At 43.9% G+C, this 18,482-nt stretch overlaps 1 protein-coding gene across 3 annotated transcripts in view; it reads left to right on the forward strand.

Moving 5' to 3' along the window:
• The window catches only part of Nell1 (neural EGFL like 1), an 822,199-nt gene that overhangs the window by 512,258 nt on the left and 291,459 nt on the right, over positions 1–18,482 (forward strand). For all 3 annotated transcript variants that reach the window (XM_048442384.3, XM_048442394.3, XM_085682700.2), the window contains one exon: positions 9,550–9,672. In XM_048442384.3, coding sequence (XP_048298341.2) covers positions 9,550–9,672 — 123 coding nt within the window. The remainder of the gene's footprint in view (positions 1–9,549; positions 9,673–18,482) is intronic.

The following is an 18,482-nucleotide window of genomic DNA, read 5'->3' on the forward strand; positions in this document are numbered from 1 at the left end:
AGTTAACATGGAGCGACACACTGAGAGTGTGCTTTTCTGTAATTCTATTGTATTTTCATTTCGTTTACATAGAAGAAAATGGATGCAAGAGCAAGAGATTTCTCTGTGGCCCATAGCTGGTTCATATTGGGGCTGGGGAAGAGGCTTAGTGAGTCTGTCTATAACACTGTTTTCTTTCTCTTCCCCTTCAAGCATCATGGTCATGCACATCTATGAGTATTTCCCCAGCGCCCTGGGGGCTTTCCAGTAAGCAGTGAAGGTCATTGAGCCTCACCAATCAGTAATCTCTCAGGACCTTTCAGTGTAGGAATTACACAGAAATCTGATCATGTTTACTTTCTGAGCCTCCTAAGTAAACTGTACACACTGAATGGCTTCCAAGAGTATTTTCTCTCTCCCTCTCCCTCCCTCCCTCCCTCTCTCTCTCTCTCTCTCTCTCTCTCTCTCTCTCTCTCTCCTGTCTCTCTCTGTCTCTCTCATATGATTTTGGAAGCTGGGAACCCAAAATTAAAAGAATAAACAAAATTTCCAAAGGCTCCATTGGAGAATTGTTTTGCTGGCCATTTTCAGCTGTCTGGGGTTCCTGGTGTCCAAGGCTGTTGGTATCTGAGGCTCCTGGTGTGACTTCCCTTCTAGCAACATCTAGTAAGCATGTGCCCAGGCCCTCCATTGGTCTTTTCCTTCTACGTATCTGTGTGTCATTCCTTCTGATACGGTTATTTTCATTGTAGTTAAGGCCCACTGTATACCCAAAGAGCACCATGCAAAGTGTCTGTTGGTACCTATTTCCCCAATAAGATCACATTCTGAGGTTCCTGGTGGGGATGAAATGCTAGGGGGCGCCATAAGTCGGTTGTGCTCAGATATGGCTGATGGATTCAGCTGGAGTGAAGGGATGTATTAAGAAGTGTGCCTTCAGTGACACCATGTTCTGAAGTTCTCTAAAGCCTTTAATTTGTATTTTCTTTTCAACTGGAATCTCACAAGTCCTGAGCCCAGAGCTCTGGGGAGTCTCACCATCGCCCGTGAAGGAGAAAGAAAGGAGTTTCTATGCCATCACTTCCGTTCTATAGAGAGAAAGAACTCTCCATTCAGGCAGAATCCCTGAAGTCAAAACAAATGTTGCTGATAAAAGAAAAAAACATTAACCCAGCATTATTTTTCTTGTCCTGTTTTATTTTTAGAATTTCTCTTGGTAGCTGTGGAACCAAAGGGAAAGATCAGAGCTGCTTTCTTCAGAGCAGACAGATAGAAAGCTCAGAGAAAGGGTCACTTTGGGGATGCGCAGGTGACCACTGAAAGATACTAAAGTCAAGTAAATAGCTTTGTGTCTGCTATGTTAGCTGTGAATATCCTGTTGGACTGGCTGTTTTCAGCAAAACCCCAAAGCACAGGCACAGATACCATTTATTCGTTAATTTCATAGTTTAATGGTGCATTTCTAAATTTGTCCCTGTGATTCACGACTAATGGTCCCCGAATATCTCACGTGCGGCTCGGGGACTGTAGCCCTTTTTATGTTTTTATTTATTTATTTTATTTTAAAACAATATATTTTGATCATATTCTTTCCCCTTCCCCAATCCCTCGCAGACACTTCTTCCCCTTCCTACCCACCTAACTTCATGCTCTTTCTTTATCTTAGCCAAAATCTAAGCCAAGACTGAAACAGAACAAAAACATAAGTTCTGTTTTGTGTGGGTGAAAATATTCCCAAAAATGAGTCTTCCCCTAGAGAGTGGTTGCTAGTGGTGACACTCCGTTAGAAACACCAGATTCTTCCTCTCTTAAGAGCTATGAACTGTGACTGGCGTCTTGGCTAGGATGGGTCTCTCTGTCCACTTTCCCTTCCTTTCCCATGCTGGACTGTGTCTGTTTTGTGCTTCGGCAGATGTTGTGTCTGCTGTTGCAAACAATCCGAGTTCCTATCTGCATCAGCCCCGGCTGCGCCTGGAACACACCCACCTGCCTCTTTTTGTCCTCTCTGCTAACCGTCCACCATCTCTGTGAACGGATCTTATTGTTCTCATTTTGGGGCAGCCACAAACGAATTCAGAGACATGAAGCACGCTTTTTCAGACCACAAAGTGAGTGGATTACATACAAAGATAGATTTGGAACTGAGGTCATTTGATTTTCCAGAATTTCAGGAGGTCTAGAAACGTAGGGAATACAGAAGAAGCAAAGATAATTAGCAAAACATTTCTGGAATTATTGGTGTTGGCTTCATAGGAAAAATAACCAAATCCTTTAATATTGGTGCTGGTGGTCCTGCTGCTGATTGATGGTTGGCGGTGCTGGTGATAGTGATGGTGATGATGGCAGTGGGGTTAGTGGTGATGGTGGTGGTGATGGTCAGGGTAGCAGTGGTAGCAATGGTTTTGGTGATGGTGATAGTGTGATGGTAATGGTGGTGGGGTAGTAGGGACGTCTGTGGTGACAGAATGATTGTCCCGGCGATGATGGTGTTAGTGGTGTGGTGATGATGATGCTGACACTAATGACGGACACAGTGTTGATGGACTCTATCACCTAAAGCATCTACCTTGGTCCATTAACAACACTACGTACATCATAGAGTTTATTTCCATGAGTCGTCGTTATGTAAATGTCTCTTGAACATCTGCTTGTGGAATCTCTTTGGTACTAACTCCACTTTATATGCAAATAGGAACGCCATTTGCTATAGCTCCTGTAAATGACAACTTGGACATCCCCGTCTACCTTCGTTGATCTCCAAAGCTTTGCCTTTTCACAGGGAATTTGGATATGTCTGGAATTATTTTGTTCTAAGTTCCACCAGCAGTACAAACTCTCTTATTGAGCAATAAAATATACATGTTGGTTGTAAAAAATTCAAACACTTGAAGTGAATCAAAAATAGTACAAATGTCTCACATGTATCTTCTGCCCAGCTCACCAGCAAATCACTGTTAATGGTTTAGCATCGAATATTATAGACTTTTCTCTCTCTATATGCATGAGTGTCATATATAAGTATAGTTAGTGTATGTTATTTTCCACATTTATTACATGACACTACAAATGCAAGTCAACAGCACAAGATTAAGTTTTGACATTCCATTTTGCTTCTTCCTGCTTTAGAGGAATTAGGACAGGGGATAGTGAGTCTCCTTATTCATTTTTCCCACTGTCTCTATGGCCTCTTAATTCCATCTCCATCCTACTCGGAGGACAGCCTTTTTGATTGGGAGACCATCTCTACCAGTGCACAGCGAAACCACTTCCAAGAGGAGCTAGGATGGATGTGTGTGGAGTTGGAAGTGGTTTAGGCTGAAGCGGTTTGTCTCAGGAGAGGGAAATATAGACCTGGGAGCGCTTGTGCTGGTGTGTCTCCCATGCATGAGGACTAGTGCCTGCGGAGAACTGACGTAGACGTCAGCTCCTGACCTCAGCAGGGAATCCGCAGGACCTTAGCCTCCAAGCCCCCTTTCTGGCAAGGCTAATACCCACTGTGAGGTGTGGATGACTGGTCCAAAAGCTTTTGTCTGTGATTCCCGGAACTGTGGTGGGGCCCTGCTGGGTAAAAGGCACCCAGTAAGGAACGTGGTTTAGTGATCCATCCTGGCACATAGCGATCCGTTTCTATTCCGACATAGAAACATGCTACTTGAAGTTAAAAAGAAAAAAGAAAAACCAAAAAGTTGTGTTCTGTCATAAATAACCTAGATCCTTAGGCCCAAATCATAGCTTCAGAGTTTGTATTTAGGAAACTAGGAAATGTCTTTTAATGGAAGTGTTTGTTTTGTACATAACACATCTCCCGTGTTTTCAACTAGAGAAGAACAGAATATATACGGGTCATTAGCAAGAAAACTAACATAAAGAACTCCCGTCCTCTGAAGTCCGTTTCATTTAGCTCAAACCCCAGGAGATTTTATATTTCAGTGAGGGCATGGTCCCAACATTATATGTGATGATTTTAATACTTTTGATGATATCATGTATGAAGCATGGCACCCACTCCTTTAAAATTATTATATTGTATCTATTTTGTGTGGGGACGCATGTGCGTGACAGCACGTATGGAGGTCAGGTAACGAGCTACAGGATCCGTTCTCTCTTTTCACAACATGGGTCTCAGGGATCAAGAGTGAGACATTGTGCCTGATGACAGGTGCTGAGACGTCTTGCCAGAGACACAGAACCATGTCCGTGACCTAATCTTATGTTTCAGTCACCTCAAAACTAAGCAAGGCAAAACAAAACAAAACAAACAAAAAACCTCATTCCCCATCTACCTGGAATCTGCCTTGAGTAACCATGAATCCCCTTTATCTAATTTAGATATTGTGTATAAACTGAAACCCTTCATACATGTTCCTTTACGATTGGCTCCCTTCATGTCCTGTATGGATTTTGGCATCCATGACTCCCATGCTGTCATCGGGCGGTACAATAATCCACTGTGTGGGTGTCTCACATTTCCTTTATACATTTATCAGTTCCCCACCGCTTCTCCTTCCAGGGGCTGTGAACACTGGGATGTAAGTCTCTCTGTGAACACAGGTGTTCCTTTCTCTTTGGGTATAGTGCTGTGATAAGCCTATGCCTCATAGTTTGAAAAGCTGCCAAATTTCCAAAGTGACTGAAATATTCTATATACCTACTAGCAATGTATGACTGATTCAATTTCAGCTTGCCAATTTATTATTTTCTGGTTTTACAATCATGGTTGTTCTAGTGTGTGTGAGGTAATATTTCACTTTGGTTTTCAAATTTCCAAATATAAACACGTTTTTCTTCTTGTATTTATTTGGAATTTGTATATATTTTTTGAGGAAATCTCCATTGAATGTTTTGTCTCTTTTTTTACAATGGGATTAATAATTTGGTATTGAGTTGTAAAACTTCTTTACACACTCTAGATCCAAACTGTTTACTAGATACATGGCTGGAAATTACTTGATTTCAATGTGTGGATTATGTCCTCAGCAGCATCTGAACCATATTCCTTCTTAGCCAGTCACTGTGAGAAACGATTGCAACCCCATGCTATTGTCAGCCTGCTTCACTGTTTAGCTTTCTTCCCCTCAATCTCCCACACCAGGTCAATACCTCTTTCCTGTCTTAATTCTCCTTGAGCCCTCCGCGGTGTAGCTTCTATGTTCCCCCTCTCTCTTCCCATCCCTTCCTCCTCCCCTCTGTTTACAAATGAGTATTTGTATTAGCACTTAAATTTCAGAAGCCGTGCCAGAGGCTAGGGATAATGAAAGAAAGAAGGATATAATTTCTATCATCAAGAGACCTGTGTTCTAGTAGAGATGGAAGACATCCATCATACATTAATGAATGTAGAAATGTGAGTGTGATTAGCTCATGAAGGAGCGGCGCTGGTTGGGATGTGAAAATGTTGCAGCCCAAATGGCCCCAGTCCAGGAAATCCAGCTTTCTTCCACCGATGAGGTGAAGGTTTAGTTGAGATCTCAAGGACGAAAAAAAAATACTATTGAGCTAGATGTACATGTGGACAGGAAGGAGCTAGGACCCTTTGAAGGAGGAGACAAGGTAGTTCTGGTTGGAACGGAGCAGAAGCAATAATAACATGCTGTGCCTGATGGTTTTTACAAACTGTTACTTAAGGACAGTGATACGGTGGCTGGCTTTTGTTTGTCTGTTTGTATTTTTAAACCAGGAATGGCAGGATAATCGAATTTTATTTCCCAAAAGATTTCGATACATACCATGTGAAGAACGGATCGGAGAGAAAGCAGTGTGGGAGCAGGGCTCTGGGAATGCGTAGCTGGCGTGCAGTGGTGTGTGAGCAGCATGTACTGGGAATGGTGCAGAGGTGTTACCTTGGGGCCTCCAGAAGGAGAAATCTATGTGACTCGGGGGTGGATTGATTATAAAGCATTAAGGTGAAAAGAGGCATCGAAAAACTAGTCCTGACTCCCTGGCTGTCCTCCTGTAGTTGTTGGGCAGTGAGCACTTTGTTGAGTCTTTCCAGCCTGTAAATGCCAAGGGAGAGGGAACACTTTTGTTAAGTTTAATTACTGTTTTGACAAGTGAGTCCACAAGTAGTTGAAGCACTATGAATGTCAGTAGTGATAGTAACGTTACTCGTTCTTGGAACACTTAGTGGCAGCAACCTGCTGTGCTTCACCTTCATCAGCCAGCTCAACTTTCACCGCAGTCCCAGGAGATCGGTCCTACTCAGTTTCATTTTACTATTAGTAACTTTGATGCATAGAGAGGTAATAGCTTGCTCCAGTGCACATAGCTACCAAACCCAGATTTTCAGCCTGGGGGTTCTGGTTCTGGATTCTGTTTTCTCCACGCTCAGATCTTGTTAACTTCTTATGAGTCCTTCCATATCCTGAACCTTTGGCATTGTTTACAGCATCCGGAAAGAATTTAATTTTTTTAAAGCAAATCACAGGTTGTTTGTTCGTCTCCATCAGATATAGCTTCAAAGATCCAGTTATTTTGTAGAGTTGGGCAAGACTGCGGATAATGAGAAGAGGGAGCTTCACGTCCCTCATCCTTTGGATAGAACCCAACTCTCAGGAAGTGTTAGGAGGTCTCTGGGAATTCAGGGGACGTATAGAAGATGTTTGTTTTATCTTCGGCGAGATGACGTCACTTCCACTTGTCATGGTTTAGCTCTGGCCATAACCAGGTGGCTTCCAATCTCTGCTCAGCCCTGGGATGGTTCACCTGGTGTGAAGGTCCTCAAATATGAGACCCTCACTCACTCATATTTTGATGCTAGGTAGGTTTTTAAACATCCCTTTCCTTGTTCCCTTCATTACAAAATCAGCAAACTTCTCCTGGTGGTTGGGTGAATTAAATGGTAGACCGCCTGTATAAGGTAGGTCAGGGTTTAGCACTCTCTTAGTTCTATACCATTATCTATAACGTTGACAGGTAAAGGTGAGGGCTTCAAAATGTCCCCCACATGTGATATGACTTTCTTCAAGGTTAATTGACACTGAGGACAGAAATATGAAATTATCATAATGCAGTGACATATGGTTGTTTCCACAGTGGGCTAAGACAAACTACTCACTAAGATGGGTCAAATTCGTGTGGTCTAGAGAACAGATATAGATTTTTTTTTTTGGAAAAATGTGGGTTTGAAGTGGTATTTAAAGCTAGGCAGGGCTATATTTATTCCAACTCAGTGGAAGGGGGAGTAGTTTGAGTCATAAAAACAATATGAGAAAACTTTTGAGTCAGAAAAACAGTATGAAAAACCTAGATAGGACAGGAATGAAGTCGTATTGCCAAGACAGCAGAGGCCATTGCTTACTGTATAAGGAAATTCTTTTCTAAGATACCGAGTGACAAGAGCAGGTAGTCAAGACTGGACCTGACTTTGAAATGTTTGGTAACCCCCAATGTTTCCTTTTGTTTGGAGTATTCTTTATAGGCAACTCTGACTGAACCCATCGCCCCTATTGAAAGACAAGTTTCTATGGTCCTGTAGTAAGCGTCTTCTCTCCTGTTGAAGCAATGACTTCTCCGTCGTGAATTCTCATCCCGGGCTGTGCGTGCTCCTCTTCGCATGGCCACTCATGCTTGTTTGTGCAAATCATTCAGAACTGTGCCCATTGTCACGATGCTATTACTAACAGAGCATCCTTGGCTTTAGATGTGTCCCAGTGGTCGGATGGAATATAGTCACTTCCCTAAGACCGTTTCCCTTCTCTCCTGGCTTCTTTGCAGATACACATGGGTATCTGATCACCACGAGCATTTCTAGCAGCAGAGGCTGTGTCTACTCATCTTCATATTGCCAGGGAGATCCTAATATTACTTATGAAATGAATTTATACAGGAGAGTGTGAGTCCTAGAGTCTATATCTTTACCTTAGTGTTCCTAGTGTCATGTGATACTGGCCTACACATCCTAGATGCTTGGCAGTATATAAACGGCATTGGACATCTGTGAGCTTATTATATTCTGAAGTTTGCTGGAGATGGCTTTTGCGCAGGCTAGCAGTCTGTCCTTATACAGCTTGCCCCCTTTTCTTGCTCCTTGCTTACGTACACTCATTTCTCTCTGACATTTCTGATTGGTCTTTAAACCTCTAGAAACAGTCTATTTGGAGAATCTGAGGTATCTATTGAACCAGATACACTTCTATATGTACACTAGCTTTTATGAGATTTAACCTTTCACATGGCGAAAGTCTTAAAAATCTAAAATAATAATTAACAAAGAAAGACATCTCAACTGATTACTCCGTCAGCTTCAGACTTCGCAAACTACGCCGAAGTTTTATTTTTGTTCCAGTGAGTGCTGTTCTTTGGGCTTTCTAGCTGGAGACTCCACTTCTGATCACAGCCTTTTGTAATTTTAAGAGCTTCACTTGACTTTTCTTCTTGCAGTGTTTAAGAAGCTATTGACAATAGCAGGTTTTGAGAGCAATAAAGGACATATATTTTCCATATTGTTTACTTATAGAGCAGTCCTTTACATAGCTACACCTCTGGGATGTGTGAGGGGAGGGTAGATTCTTATGAGAGCTGGTCTCAAAGTTGGGCATTTTCAGTGTATACTGTAGTATACCTCAGTCTCCCCCTGGGTGCCTTGTACCCCAGGTGCTTCAGTATCCATCTAATGCATCCATACAGAGTCAGTCCATAGGTTAGTTCTGAGGCCGGTGACAATGAGTTATTCGGAGAATTAGCCTAGTGAAAGGCCTCAGGAGAGCCTGGAATGCCATTCCATCTCTGACTCAGCAGGTCCTGTGCGAGCCTTTGCAGGCGCATGTTGGTAAATGCTCTTTGGCAGGCTGTGTTAGCTTGGCCTTCCTTTTTGAAATGTACTATCTTTGTATAGACAAGACTGTGTCTCTAAAGAAAATAAAGGAAAGGGAAGAAGAAAGATGCGGGGAAGGAAGGAGGTAGCGAAGGAAGGGAGCTTGGGGGAGACAATGTCTACTGTACACATTGGCTTTCCTATGCCTGGCATTTTCTGTCCCTGGTGCCCTTGGAATTTTTGTAACTCTGAAAATTGGTTATTATTATCCCATTTCAGGTAAGAAATCCATTAGGGTTGTCAACAGATTGATGCTGTCACACAGTTGCCACGGTCTGCACTAAGGCTCTGATTTCTCAGGGGTGTCTGTGCTGCATTGGCCCCAGGGGGAATTAATGATCTCTGAAGAGGTCTTAAGTTGCCATGATCAGGGTCGCAGGAGTGCAAGTGGAGTCCGGCAGCGCAGATCTGGTCTGTTTAGAATCAGTGGATATACAGGAGAGTTGGCCACAAAGATAATTCGCCAGTACAGATTTCAGTAGCGCCGTGGGTGGGTAACGGTCATCCTCTAAGACTTAAATGTCAGTGTAGTGTAGATCCCATGGCTTCTCTAGGACGAAGACAGTAGATCCAAAGAGGAAGTTCCTCTGTGTCCCAGGCTTGCCTCAGTCCCCCTCCCACATGCTGGGATCGATGGAGTAATTCACCATGCCTGGCTGGTCACCGCTGTTCTTGTTGGTGAGTTCCAGCGCACTCCTGCAGCTGTTCCAGCCATTCCTCTTGTAAAGACACGTCTCTTGTTCTCTCCCACCCTGCAGAGCATGACGACTGTGGCAGCGGACAGCACAACTGTGACAAAAACGCCATCTGCACCAACACCGTCCAGGGACACAGCTGTACCTGCCAGCCGGGCTACGTGGGAAACGGCACCATCTGCAGAGGTAGGCTTGCTGCTTTGGGGGGCACCGCCACCTGCTGCCCCAGCTGTGTTTTCGGAGATTCCTGCTGTCGCTGTGGTAGCTGAACGCAGCTGGTTCCTGCTTTTGGTCTCTTTGCAGCCAGGACACTGCGTGTGGTGGAAGAAAAGCCGCAGCAGATTTTGGGTTGTGAGTGTGGGTCCTGGTGGAGTTCCACCGCTGAATGGAGCCCTCTAGCTTTGTCTTGTAGAGCAAATGGAACTTGTGAGGGAAGATTCAGTTCTGGTGTAAGTTTGGGTCCATGTGAACTGTGCTCAGAGGGCAAGTGGGCGCCAGTTCTTCTCACATTCAAGTTGTCTGCTTGACCGAGAAACTTTACACTTAGAAATGCTGCTTAGAAGCCAGACGTGGTGTCACATGCCTTTAATCCTAGTACTCAAGAGACAGAGGCAGGTACATCTTTGTGAGTTCGAGGCCAGCCTGGTCGATAGAGTGAGTTCGAGAACAGGATCCAAAGCTACACAGAAAAACCTTGCCTTGTAAAATGAAACAAAACAAACAAACCAAAAAAAAAAAAAACCAAAACCAAAAAACTCAAACAAAAACAAAAACAACAAACAAACAAACAAAAAATGCTGGTTAGAGTTCAGCCAATATCTGGTTTTGTGCACATTTCTGGTCATCTTCACAACCTTTCTTCAGTCTTACAAGACTGTGGAGCCTCACCCCTGGTTCCTCCCAGCTGACCACTCACTGTCCGCATATTTTCTCCACACAAGCACTTTGATTCCTGCTGGTTCTTGGACGCTGACATACATACTCTCAGTCTTAATGGGTGGTCACTTCCTTTATGTCTCCATCCTGCTGTCCACATATCATAGACTCATCATGAGGTGTCTACCAACAGTGAACCCTTAATGTTCCCAAGTCCAAAGCTTGCTTCTCTGCTTTTCATAAATGGACTAAATGGACACTCTAGGCTTTACATGTGTGTTTGTCTCTGTGTTATTGGCCTTGCCGTGAAGGTGAAAGGCCTGGGTAGCAAGCACATGGCCCGATCCCTGACAGCTTAATGCCTAGGCAAAGAATGCACCTGGCATCCTATAGCTGTTTGTTAGCTATGTGATAACCAGCCCGTCAATCAAAGAGAAAAGAGACACAACTTCCCTCCTTCTTTCCTTCCCTTTCTACATCTTCTTTCCCAGCCAGAAACTAAAAAGAAGCAGAAAGGAAAGACAATAATAATCACAATGTGTAACTTTCAAGATAAAATTTTGCTCACGTATTTGATAAGCAGAATAAAACACTTTAAACCAAGCAGTATGTGTTGCTAAATATCGTGGCATTTAGGGTTAAATGGACAGAATGCTTGCAGACAGTTCCAAATGAGATTAGCATAACCTGACCTGAGGGTTCAGGTTTTGAGTGGGAGAGTGTTTATCTGCCTTACCAGCCCAGCATTAGCGCTGAAATGGAAATCAGGCTTTAAGTAAGCAGTTGTCAATATGTAGCTGATAGACTAAGCCTCCTTCCTTATCTGTCATTAGCTGGATAAAATCTGGTGATCCTGGAAAGCATTCTTGTCTCAGTGACTGATAATATTGGCATTTATTTTGTAAATACACAGTGAGTGGGGATTCTGTCTGGACACCAAAAAGCAGAGGCAAGACGGGGCCCCAGAGGACACACTGAAAAATAAAAAAAGATTTGAACCAGTGCTTCCAATCCAAGGAGTACATTTTACAAAGCAACACTGGTTCATGCAAGAGGCTCATAAGACTTACGAAAATACTCAGCCTTATGCTAGGCTAGTGTGCTCTTTGGGATTCCTTTGGTTGCCAGCAACAGGAAGCAAACATGAGCCCTGACTTTGATTTGCAGGGCCCAGAGACATATGAAGGTGTGGGCTTCTTACAAAAGCAGACAGAGCTAGCTCCCCAAGGTGCTGAGATATTTATTCTCTCTTGAGCTGGTAAATGACCATTTAGTGTTGTTTCCTTGCACATAGAGACAGTCTGTGTGTGGTTCCTGACCCACAGGATAGCTATGGATCTTCCCCACAGTATATGGGGGAAGTATATCCGTATATGCATAGGCCTCCACACCCTGACCTTGCTTAAGGCAGAGAACTTGAACCAAGCATCTCCCCTTCTCCAGATTCCATATTCTAAGTCCACAATAGAGCACTCCAGGATTTGATGATCTCTGAGGCAGTTCCCTGAAGATTTGCATTGTGCATCAGGTCCTTGACATCCAGCACCTAGGACGGCACTGTCTTTCGTATTCTGAAAAAGGCACAGCATATGCTCAAGCCCAAGCCTTCCTGTGTCTGCTAACAGAGCCTATAAGGGATAGTTAGGATAAAGAGGGAGAGAGGCAGCCAGCGGTTCTGTACTTGGACTAAAGCTCTAGCTTTCTAGGACATCCAACCCAGACTCTTGTGTTACCCAAGAGCTGCCAAGAAAGGGAGAGGATGCACAGACCTTTTGGGTGTGTGTGGCCTGGCTCGTCCTTCATCTCTGCCCTAAGAATCAATGTGCCCAGAGAATCCTCGTTCCAGATCTTCCTGAGCCATACTTGCAACAAATCCACGTGTGTGAGGTTATTGAGAATGTTGCAGTGTTGATTTCAGAATGCTGAACCCCGACGGCGGAGTCCTTCTAGGTGACACATGTAAAGTTGGTCCTACATGTTGTGAACAAGAATTAATTGAAACAAAGAGAAGACTTCTCAAGAGTGTTACGGGATCTAAGGGCAGAATGGAGTCTGGGATTGGGGATAACTGCTCTGAGGGATACAGTGCTAGAAACACGTGTCCTGTGGCTCCCCTGTGGATTGGCTCAGGGTTCTGTTTGTCTCGGAAGCTGAGTTTGATTAGGGAGCTTGATGTGGTCATCTCTTCGAGCTGACTCACAGCAGATCTGTTATGAAAACTCAATTCATTGATTCATTTTGAAGAACTGTTGTGGTTTGAGAAGAACCTAGAAAGGGTGACTTCCCACCCTTAGTCCCAGCTGAAAGGAAGGTAAAGAAATCAAGCTTGTGAAAGCGAGGATGCCCGTGTGAGGCTTGCTCTCCTTCCTCAGGGCAGGAGGAAACCTAGATGGGTGGTCCTGTGGGCACACTGATCTCTAGTGCAGAAGAAGGAACTGGGAAGCATAGGTCCAGTATGTCCGATCCTCTCCCTAACTCCCCTGTAGTCATTGAAAACCCTGAGGGTGAGTCAAAAGGCCTGGTGGGATAGCTCAGGGGAGAGAGAAGGTCAAATGGTGTGTGAGCACCTTCTCCTAACGTCACTCACCTGATGATATTTGTGTCTGTGCTCCTACTGCTGTTCTGATATATTAGATATGTCAGGAGTCCTTTACAAAAGGTGTAATGATTTACCTGGAACTCAGAGCTAAAGAGCTGAGTGCAGATTACTGTTTCCTGCTCTGTACCCCGACAGTCATCCTGAAGAATACTCAGGAGCTAGTGGGAGGCGCTTGCTCATAATTGTCCAGCGTGTCAGGAGCAGGTCGCCACACTTTCATGGTTGGTGTCTTTTAATGCCCTTCCTTTGTCTATAAAAGTGAGTTAATTATCTTCCCCTCCCGGGGCTTGTTTTCAGGTAACTCAGGGGATACTTTAATGATCCTGTAACATGTGGAGATGCAGTCTTCCCTAGTTGTTTTCCAAGTCCTGGGTGCCCATCTTTGATGCCTTAGGCTAGGTGATCGTCCTTCACTGTGTCTGAGAAGCTCTCTGAGCATGACCTCAGCCTGTGCCACCACATATTACACCAGTTGGTTTATTCATCCAGCACACACCTGCAGCAATGCTTAGCCAAAGGGGAGCATACTATAATCCTTGGAAGTTTCCTCACGAGTGAGCATTAGGCAAATCATCTTCCTAATGGAATATGCACTTAGGTACCTGGAAGATTTTAGAAGAGAGCAGGCCTGTCTGGGGTCACAAGAGTGAGGGGTCACCCAAGCTTTAGCCATTGATTCCTGAAATAGATATGCAAACCAACCCCGATGTGAAGTCTGGGCTACTAATGGGTGTCTGGCTTCAAAGAAAAGCATGGATTAGGTTCACTGTCTCCATTTTCGGCACATAAACGAGGAGTCTTTCTTTTAAAGCTTCTAGAAATCCGGTAGTTCTTGAGGTGAGGTGTTGTGAGCACTCTGCAGACATGCTTGCATAGAGAGGAGCTACTTCCTAGACGCATCTCTCCGACAGGAAGCGTGCTTGCATAGAGGAGCTACTTCCTAGATGCGTCTCCCACTTAGGAAGCTGAGCACACCACACGGTATGCCAGGAAGCCAGGAGCAGAAGGCCAGGGAGGGAGGTCTGGCACAGGAAGAGTAATGTGACAGCCCACACTAATAATGTCACTGAAATCTTAAATTAGAGGATATCCTAAGGACGGCAGACATCTTGCAGGTGCAGACTTTCCAGCAGCTCACGAGCAGTGTGAGAGGTGGGGGGACGGAGGGGGACGGAATAGTTAAGTTGTTATACCAAGCTATCACCGGAAATAATAAAATTGATGAACTGCCAGGCTGTGAGTCAGAGAAGATGAAATTTGAAGATTTTGAAGCAAATAGCAAGGGGAATGTGAAGCCTTTGGCAAAGGTGCGCACAGCACTCTAGACAGAGCTCTGAAACACGGGTGATGTAAGGAGGAAGAACTCGGGAAAGCTTCCTTCTGAAATTCTGCTGTTGGGTTTGCAGACAGAATGCTGGAGATAAAGGTGATGAGAAAGATTGACCAATACGATAGGAGGACCCGACCCAGCTAGAGACCAGCCCGCTTGTAAAGTCTTATCCAAACCATGAGCAGCTAAAGATGTTATGTACATCTCTACTTACAGAGAAATTTCCTGATGACTCAGGAAGGGTTTTGAAAATTTATCCTGCTTGGTCTGGTTTATACAGGTAGAATACAAGGTGAGTAGGGGTAGCCAACTCTGAGATGAACTCTTGAAGCAAACATGGAGTATTCTCATTAAAATCATTTATTTGTGTGTGTGTGTGTATGTGTGTGTGTGTGTGTGCACGCGCGTGCCTACTTCTCTGTATGAACACCCACTGAGCAGGTAACTGCAGAAGCCAAAGAGGGCATTAGATTTCCTACGATTTGGGTTGCAGGTGGTTATAGCCACTAATGTGGGTGCTGGGAACTGAACCCAGGTCCTCGGCATGAGTCGCGAGTGCTTTCAACAGCTGAGCCATCTCTCCAGACCCATATTTCTGCTAGTAACTCCCAGAGCCACCTAAAATCTTCTCTATGGGGAAGTTAATATGGAAGGATCCTCTCCAACAGTGGTTAAGAATCTCCTTAGTTGCATAGGGATGTTCTTGGATAAATTAGTTACTGTGAGGAATGCGACTCTCAAAAATAATTTAGGACTGTTAATAAATTTGACTATGAATCATTTGCAAAAAGACAAAACTGATATAAATGTGAGTGAAGAAATCTCCAGTTCGGTTGAGCTCAGTCAACCAGTCAGAGAATGTGCATGACACGGGATATGAATTTGAACATTGTTTCTTGTCAGGAACATGCAGACCCAAAACATGCTCAAGGATGCACAGGCCTGAGAAGTGGTTTTCAGAACATTAAATCTGTCTGTCTCTCCATCCATCAGTCTCCATGCATCCATTAATTTATCTCCACGTTTCTTCCTAAAAAACTATTTCTTTTTGAAGGAAGCTTAAACTCTTACATGACCCCTTGCCCTGTGAAACCTGGTCCCTTTTGCACATTTTGAGCCTCACCTCCCAGTCTGTAGTCTCTCCCTGCTAAATATCAAATGCCATATAATTTTCCAGTTGGGAGTTATTGTTGAAATTTCCCATGGAACCTTTTCAGGTAGCAGTTGTCTCTGAGTAACCATACCTCAGGAACAAAAATGGAACTAGGGGAAGGGTTGTATCTCAAAATCGTACAACTGATACTGTTTCTTCGCTTCTTCCTCTAAGTCTGTCCCCAACTGGGCAATAGGGTTGCCTTCTACCGGATTGCTTAGAACAGAGACCTAAATGTTATCTTTAGTTTCTGGTTTTCATCTTTTATCCCACCCCATCAACAAATCCGAGATCTGTTCTTTATCCACAGTACAGTCATTTCTTACCACTGAACACCTCTGCCGTAGCTCAAGCCATAATCATCTCTTCACTGGCGTATGCAATAGAAAAAAATTACAGCTAGAATTTTGAAAACTGCAGATGTGATTGCAAGGATCATATACAGTAACTTCTATTTTCTCATAGATGGAATAGTGGAGAGTTAGGGTTGATGCCGAAATCATCGAGAAGAGAGGGACGTTTCAAGAAACAAGCAGCCACAGCAGTGAGGGCCAGGCTGGGGGAGGGTAGAATTAGCTTTGGTGGGAGGAAAATCCCCTTCCTAGGTCTAGAATGAAACAGGAAGCCAAAATGTAATCACTGCCCTTCTTGAGACTGTAGAAGTCCGAAGAAAATACAGCCTTTGCTTGAGGGAACAGCATAAAACTAAACTCTCAGCTAAGATGAGAAAGGAGCTGTTTGTGAGACCATACTCACATGTGGGAATTGTGTCCTGGTTAAGAGCTTTGGAGACAGACACGCTAGGTCATGTGTTACATTTACTGGTATTAGCAGTGTAGTCATGAATGAATGGCCATGTTTCTTTCAGCTCCAGCTTCTACACCCTCGAGGGTGTCGAAGTGCATACAGCAACACATAATGCCCATTTCTTCAAGCCAGTGTCCCTGACTCTGCCAGGGGCCCAAGGATACTTGCTTCATATGATTGTATGAGTTTAAATAAGACAATAGAGATAGACTGGATTAAAACACCCCTAGAAATTTCTGTCTTACCTTCTGTGTTTGTGACTTTTCCTTTTGCGGTGATGAAATGCCTTACTCTTCTAGTTTTGTTTCTGCTGCTGTGATAAAATCCTCTGAGGAAAACAAGGGGTTATTATCTTACAGTTGTAGACTACAGTTCATAATTGCAGGGAAGTCAGGAGGGACTGAGCTATACCACCATATCCATCGTCAAGAGCAGAGAGCAACAACACATGTCAGCTCGCTAGCTTTCTTCCATCTTCAGTAGTCTAGTAGGACATGCCTAGGGAATGATGCTACCCACAGTGGTCTAGGTCTTTTGTATCCATTAATATTCAAGGCAGTTTCCCATAGATAGACCCCTAGGCCAACTTGACATAGATAACTCCTCATGAAGATTCTCTTCCTAGATGTTTCTAGGTTGTAGCATGTTAACATTTAAAACTAACCAACACACTGACCAAAGTAAATTTAAGGAAGTTTATATGTGTTTACAGTTTGAGAGGCACTCCATCCTGTTGCAGAAGTAAGTCATGGCAATGCGGACTTTAGGTAACGAATCAAAACACGTCTATGGTCAGGAAGCAGAAAGTCACGGGTGCTGGTGCTCAGCTTGCTCTCTCTTACTTCATTAGTCAGGGCCTAGCTCATAAAATGATGATAGGTCTCCCCACCGTGAATATGTATGAGATTGAATATGTATGATCCTCCAAAACTCATGTGTTTGAATGCTTAGCCCATAGGGAGTGACTATTAGGAGGTGTGGCCTTGCTGGAGGAAGTGTGTCACTGTGGGGGCGGTCTTTGAGGTCTCCTATGCTCAACCTAGTGTGGCAGTCTCCTTCTGCTACCTGTGGATCGAGTTGTAGAATTCGCAGCTCCTCCAGCACCATGTCTGCCTGCACACCTCCACATCCCACCATGATGATAATGGACTAAACCTCTGAAACTATAAACCAACCCAATTAAATACTTTCCTTATTCGTGTTGCCATGGTAATGATACCTCTTCACAGCAATAGAAACCCTAACTAAGACACCTCCTAAATTAACCTAATGTAACGTGAATTCTAATTGGTCTTAATAATAAAATCCTGGAGTCAGACATTGAGGTAAATACTGAAAGATCAGAGAAGTAAAGGAGTCAGTGAGTAGAGAGACCTTTTACCTCTACTGAATCCTCAGACCAAAGTGAGCAAGATCCTGTCGCCACAAGTCCTCAGACTAAATGCCCTTGAGCTCCTGTCTCCTCCCACCTTGTATTTCTCTCTCCACCCAGCCATATCACTTCCCCTCTTCTGGTCCTTAGTGCTGGGATTAAAGGCATGTGACTCCCGAGTACCAGGATTAAAGGTGTGAGCAACCACCACTAGGCTCTGTTTCTCTTTGAAACTGAATCAGTCTAGTGTAGCTCAGGGTGGCCATGAATTCACAGAAATCCATCTGCCTCTGCCTCCAAGTGCTAGGATTAAAGGTGTGTGCTACCGCTACCTGGCCTTTGTGGCTAACTAGTGGCTGAGCTCCATACCCTGATCTTCAGGTTAGCTTTATTTTTTAGTTCACAAACAAAGTATCACCCCAACCTAGCCTAGACAATCTCTCACAGACATGTGCAGAGGTTTGTCTCCTAGGTTATTCTAGATCTTGTCAAATTGGCAAGCAGTATTAATTCTAATATAATCTTTAGTCATATCCCTTAGGATGTACAGAGTTCTCTCCCTTAGGATGTACAGAGCTTCTTACTGCTGTACTTCACAAACATATATATGCATATGTATATATGCTGCGGGAAGGTGTGTAGCTACCAAATACCCGCCTACTGGGGTGTGGCCTCATAGACTATTTACCTGGATGCAGAAGCACATCCAGCCCTCTTCCTCTCTGCCTTTCCCCCTGGACCCCAGTTTTGCTGGTTCGGTTTGTTTGGATCTCATCTTTATCCATCGTTCATGCAGAGAGTCCTGATTTGTAAGTTTTATCTATTAATAAATACTTATATATTTCTTAGTTCTGAGCTA

Source organism: Myodes glareolus, chromosome 24, assembly GCF_982192425.1.
Source record: "Myodes glareolus chromosome 24, mMyoGla1.1, whole genome shotgun sequence".
NCBI classification, from domain to species: Eukaryota; Metazoa; Chordata; class Mammalia; order Rodentia; family Cricetidae; genus Myodes; species Myodes glareolus.